General features: G+C 37.3%; 1 protein-coding gene across 1 annotated transcript; it reads right to left on the bottom strand.

Annotated features, from left to right (window-relative positions):
* Window positions 1-848: 848 nt before the first annotated feature.
* On the bottom strand, window positions 849-4505 carry LOC116351270. Its single transcript, XM_031783350.1, has 2 exons — window positions 3381-4505; window positions 849-3203 (listed from the first exon to the last, which is right to left on the bottom strand). The coding sequence occupies exons 1-2, from the start codon at window positions 4503-4505 to the stop codon at window positions 849-851; spliced, it is 3480 nt and encodes a 1159-aa protein (XP_031639210.1).
* Window positions 4506-6342: the final 1837 nt, after the last annotated feature.

The raw sequence follows: 6342 nt of genomic DNA, 5'->3' as shown, positions 1-6342 counted from the left end.
TTAATTTCTTTTTAGTTTTAATTTTTCGGATGTTTTGAATCCGAACATCCTGCCCCCACCAATGGTTGTGAATGTTAAATTGTTTCTTGTTTGAAGTGTTCCCTTGTTTTACTGTCGTCTGTATAGTTCGTGTTGAATTCTCCTGATGACCATGTTGCAGCTTTCTATCATTGCGATGATTTTCGAGTTGTTTGGTAGATCCCTTTGTATCTTCCATAAGCTTTTTCTCGCGTTGGTAAGTACCTCTTTTCTTCCTCGTAAATCCATTTTTGAGATGTTTGTAATTTCCATGCTATTTTTGATTAGCAGATTTTTCACCTTGGCACAACGTTGTTCGGCTTTTCTTTCTGCCCTGTACCTTTTAATTAATATTGTTTCTTCGTCCTTATTGAATAGGCCTTTTATCTGGTTATTTGCGCTAGTGGTTGGTTGGTTTACTATTTCAATTGGTTCCTGATTATGACTGGAGTTTTCGCCCTGTTCTACCTGATGAGAGCTCGAGTCTTCGCTTTTGGTTGGTTGTTCCAATATTATGACTGGCTGAGGGCTGGAAGGTTCACCTTGTTCCACTATCCGTAACCTTTTTGTTTCACTTCTTAGCACCATATGAAACGTACTTGACATTTTAACGATTATTATTATTTTTTTTTTTTTTTTTTAATGAAGCCTTTTAAATTGCAACTGGTGTCCCTTGTATCGTGTTGTTCCTTTTATACCAAATTTATCTAAACAGTGTATTTATTTACACAGTTGCAGAATGCATCTTCTTGGTTTTGTATGCTATTTTTGAAAGAAAAGAAAATATTGACTTGTTTAATTTCCCTTTAAAAAAAAAAACTCTTTTTGTTTTATAGCGCAGCTTCCTTTTCGGCTTGAATGAGTACTCCAATTTTGACGATAGGCCGCTTATAGACTCCTGTGGCTGTTCGAACTACAACGTTTCTTACTAGGCCATCCTGTCCGTAGAGTACTTCTTGGATTCGTCCCATTTTCCATTTGACAGGAGGTGTATTTTCATCCTTTAAAATAACTAGATCTCCTGTTGTAATATTGCGATTTTCTTTCAGCCATTTACTTCTATTTGTGAGGGTCCCAACATATTCACTTTGCCATCTGTCCCAAAAGTTTTGGGTCATTTTTTGAATATGATTCCATCTGGTGAGTCGATTTATTGGTGTTTCCCTATAGTCGTCCTCGTCGGGGAGTTGTATTAATGCTTCTCCGATTAAAAAATGTGCAGGTGTTAATGCGTTGAGTGATGTTGGGTCATCACTTAATGCATATAACGGTCTTGAGTTAACGCACGCTTCTACTTGGCTTAGAAGTGTTGCGTATTCCTCAAATGTTAACGTTGTTTCTCCTATGACCCTTGTTAGATGATGTTTCATCGATTTTACCGCTGCCTCATAAATTCCCCCTTGATGAGGTGCTCTCGGTGTTATAAAGTTCCATTTTAGATTGAATTCTCCTTCTAGTCTTTCCGTATTATTTTGAATACTATCGAAAATGTTCCGGATGTAGTTATGGGCCCCGACCAGATTGCTTCCATTATCGCTGACCACTTGGGTGACTGTTCCCCTGCGTGATATCATCCTTCTGAGTGCTGCTATAAAGGCTTCGGTTGTCGCGTCACTCACCAGTTCCAAATGGATTGCTCTAGTTACTAGACAAACAAATACGGCTATCCATGCCTTCGTTAGTTTGGGTAATCGACCCAATGTTGACCTCAATAGTATTGGACCGGAATAATCCACTCCAACGTTGCTAAATGGTTTAGATGGCGTTGTACGGTACGTTGGTAATGATGCCATCAATTGCTCAGATGTTTTCATTCTCATTTTGAAGCAAATTGGACATTTCCTCAAAATTCCCTTAATTAACCTTTTCGCATTCATGATCCAAAATTTTCTCCGTAGGTATTGAAGGGTTAATTGATTTCCACCATGCATCGTTTTAAGATGTGCTTCTCGAATTAAAATTTTTGCCAATGTGCTTTCTCCACTAAGGAGAATAGGAAACTGTTCGTTCCTAGTGAGATTCTCACTTCGTACTCTCCCATCAATACGAATAAATTTATCCTGCTTGTCCCACATTATCACTAAATTTTTAATCATTTTTAGGTTCCCATTTTTTATTGATTCCAACTCCTTGGTAAAGTCCCTTTGTTGATCTATTTGAATCAAATAGTTTTCTGCTCTTTGTAAATCCAATCCAATTTTGTTCATCCTTGGATTTTTGAATTTCTCAATTGCTTTAAAGATGGTAGCAGTCACTCGAACCAAAGTTTTCATCTTGCTGTAAGAGTCCAAGAGTGAAAATTCTTTTTGGCTATACGTTTTAAATTTAAACCATTTCCCTTTAGTTAATTCATTTCGGGTTTCAGTGTTTATTAAATGGATTGTCTTAAATTCCTTTTGAAATTCTTGGATTTCGTTTTTAATTACCATTTCTGGTTGCTCAGGCCACTTATCTTTGGCCGTAGTTAACCAATCTGGACCTTTCCACCATTTTTTCTCATCCTTTAATTCCAAAACGGTTGTTCCGCGTGAAATTAAATCAGCTGGATTTTCCTTTCCCATAACCCAATTCCAATTTATCTTTAATTTCTCTGTTGTATTTTGAATATTTGCAACTCGATTGGCCACAAACGTTTTCAGTGTTGATGATTCTTTCTTAATCCATTGTAAAGTAATCATTGAATCCGTCCAGCAGTAAATTCCAATTACCTCCTTCGAAAAAATGGGATAAATCATTTCTATTGCATTCATTAGGATGCTGGCACTGCATAATTCTAAACGCGGAATGGATAAGATTTTCAACGGTGCTACTCTTGATTTTGAAATTAGAATTTCGGTTTGGTATCCTTCCTTTCCCTTTGTTCTGACATAAATGCCTACACCGTATCCCTTTTCGGAAGCATCACAGAACCCATGCAACTCCATTTTTCCTTGGCTACTTGTTTGCAGCCATCGATTTATCGATATCAAGTTCACGTTCTTTAAGTCGTCATTGAATAAATTCCAGCTTTTCTTTATACTTCCGGAAATATGTTCATCCCAGTCCTTTTTATCCTTCCACAATTCTTGAATTATCATTTTTCCTTTCATTATGACCGGTCCCAAATATCCATTTGGATCATACAATTGACCGATTCTGGATAAGATTTTCCTCTTGGTCCATATGAGTTCTTCTTCTTTTTCTGCCTTGAATTTGAAGGAAAAACGATCCGTTTTCATATCCCAATATAGACCCAATACTGATGATTGGTCCTTTTCTTTTATTTCGAATTTTTCTTCAAATTTCCCGTTTGTTTTCCATTTTATTATTGGTAACTTCCCTAATCCTAATAAGGCGGTTACTTCGTTTTTAATTTCCCTTACCTCTTCCAATGAGTCTCCTCCCCCTAGGAAGTCGTCGACATAGAAGCAGGATTTAACTAGTTGGGCAGCCCTTGGATATTTTTCCTCATGATCAATTGCGCATTGTATTAGCGTTCGAATTGCACAATGAGGTGCACATGTATGTCCATATGTTACTGTTTTTAATTCAAATACCCCAATTGGATCTCCTTCTTTGGCTCTCCAGAGTATTTTCTGGAACTTTCTCTCGGATGGATGTACCAAAATTTGCCGATACATTTTCTCAATATCGGCTGTTATACCAAACCGATATTTTCTAAAATTTAGTAGAATCATTTGTAGATCTGATTGTAATTTCTCTCCCGTTAGTTGACATTCATTTAATGTTATCCCTGTTGAGGTTTTGGAGGATGCGTTAAAAACTACACGAAACTTTTCCGATGATAGTACTCCGTGGTGTGGGGTGTAGTAACCCGATTCGCCTTCTTCAGAAATGCGTTGCATATGGCCCAGTGCCTCATATTCAGACATGAATAACCGATATTTATCTCCAAATTCTGGATTTCTTTTCATCCTATATTCCATTTTGAAGAATTGATGGAGAGCACTTTTCTTCGAGTATCCCAACTTCTGGATCTTTTCATTAAATGGCATTCTTACTATGTATCTCCCTGTTTTATCCCTTGAATGCCCATTTATAAAGATTTCCTCACACTTTTCTTCCTCAAGTGTTCGTTTCTTCTCCAAAGAAATTTCCTCCACCTCCCAAAATTTTTTGATTTGATCCAATAATTGCTTTATTGAGGTGCCCTCTAGAACCGATCCGATGTATGGATACTCATTTTTATATGGATCTTTTTTCGTTTCAAATATTACATAACCGAGTTTTGTTTTCTGGGCTATGGTTAAATTATTTTCTAATTTAAGTAACTTAGGTTCTAAGATTTTTATCCAGAATCCAACCCCGAAAAGGACATTAATTTTTCCCAACTGCGTATAATTTTCGTCAGCTAATTTCCCGATTAAATTAGTCCATTTTGGGGTCGTATTTCTTGGTTGATAAGTGGTTATACTTTTAACAACATGAAATTTATCAGTTATACATTTCCCGTTTCTTAATTTAATCCTTAAAGTAACCTCTCCCATTGATGATCCCAATGTATTTCCTCCTACTCCAGTGAAAGTGATTTTTTCTGATGTCGTTTTTATATTCATTTGTTGTATGATAGAAATTGTTACCAAATTTACTTGTGATCCGTTATCACACAGTGCCCTTGCTGGAATTACCATTCCATTGTCGCTTAAGATTACAATTTTTGCTGTTCCTAAGATGACCCCATACCGCTCCCTTTGTGAATTTCCCTTGCGTTCTAGTTTTTTATCTCAGTTGCAGTCCAGTCGTTGTCCCAGTCGTCACTTTCTCGTGGCGTAACTTGTTTTGAAGTTTTCGGCTGAACATGATGTATTTGCTTGCCTCCCTTTGGCTTTATAGTTAATTTCGGATCTCTTGGTGGTTTTGGTTTTGCTCCCTTATTTTCCCAATCATTTTCCCTCTTATAGCAAAGCATGATATGATGGGGTCCTCCACAGTATGCGCAGTCCTCTGCGTTACAACTTCCAATTTGATGCTTCAACAAACATTTGAAGCATGATTTTAGTGACCTCATTATTTCGGTTCTTACTTTCGCGCATTCAGCTTTAAATTTGTTGCATTGCCAAATTTGATGATTCCCCTTGCATAAAGGGCATTCTCGCTTGGTTGGTGTTTTTTCTTCCTGATTTTCTGTAATCTGGAAAATCTTTCTTGGTTCCCTCATTCGGCCACTGCCACTGCCCCCTTGGCGTAGCATTTGGCTTAGTTTCTCGCTTTGGTTTGGTTGAATTTCAATTGCCTTTGTTTCCAAAAATTCCAATAATTCGTTGACCGGGATATTTTGTCTCCTCCCGATTTTTTGTTTCCAATCGCTTCGAGTCTCTTCGTCTAGTTTAGACAAAACAATGAATTCTACCATTATATCCCAATTGGTGACAGAAACACCTAAACCAGGAAGTGCTCGTAGTAGCTGGTTTGTTCCATCAACAATTGCTCTAATTAACCTAAATGTCGGTCGATGAATGATTGCCGGGATTTGGTAGAATTTTCGAATGTATTCATACGAAATTTCATCCTCTCTATCATATCGCCTCAACAAATCTCCCCAGGCCTCACTGTAGTTTGCGCTGGAGAATTGATACCCACGAATGGTATCATAAGCGGCTCCCCTCAAATGGGTTCTAAGCATGTTAAATTTTATTAAGTCTGAAAGTTCATTGTTATTATGGACTAAAATTGTAAAAAACTCCTTAAACTGTGTCCATTCCGTTAAATCACCACCAAAGTAAGGCATACTAATTTTATCCAATTTTAAATCGACCCGCGGATTTGTACATGTGATCCTTTGAGTTGATGGTTGTAATATACCTATTCCATCGTCCTCCACTCCTTTTGAGTGGTCATCCCCTTGGTCATCCCCTTTTTTTCTTTGAGGTTCATCCCCCTTTTTCTCCTGACCTTCTTGTGATGTACTTGGAAATTCGAGTGGTGGAAGTGATAAGTCTACAGGCCTTTTCCTTTTTCTTCTTAAACCCTCGTCTTGGCTTTTGAGCTTCATTTCTCCTTCGTCTGATGATGAGTCAACAGGCATCACCTTTTCTGTTTTTTCCAATTCAGTTATCCTTTTACATATTTTTTCTTTTAATTCATCACGGATTTTTAATGTCTCCGCTACTTTTGTGTTCCATTTTACCTTTTCATCTACCTTTACCTCTTGAATTGGGATTTTTCCCCAATTTTCGATAATATATCTTGTATCCGTATCCACTTCATTTAAACGGAGTCGAAGATCTCCCAATGTTGTTGAATTCAAGTATTCTCCAGTGGTAGCTTCTTTAATCATCTGAAGATCCTTAAATTCTCGTAAAATCTCTTCCATGATTTTTTGGT

Source organism: Contarinia nasturtii, unplaced genomic scaffold, assembly GCF_009176525.2.
Source record: "Contarinia nasturtii isolate CC-2019 unplaced genomic scaffold, AAFC_CNas_1.1 Cnas_scaffold_5081, whole genome shotgun sequence".
NCBI lineage: Eukaryota > Metazoa > Arthropoda > Insecta > Diptera > Cecidomyiidae > Contarinia > Contarinia nasturtii.
Note: the sequence above shows the minus strand (reverse complement) of the source record. Positions and strands in the feature narration are given on the sequence as shown.

What these genes read in the sequence shown, in the direction of transcription:
- LOC116351270 (XM_031783350.1), bottom strand. Translation starts at nt 4,505, where the DNA reads ATGGGAGAGGTTACTTTAAGGATTAAATTAAGAAACGGGAAATGTATA. An exon ending in GAGGAGACTCATTGGAAGAG is followed by an intron (nt 3,204 to 3,380) that starts GTAAGGGAAATT and finishes TTCAAATTCAAG; the next exon opens with GCAGAAAAAGAAGAAGAACT.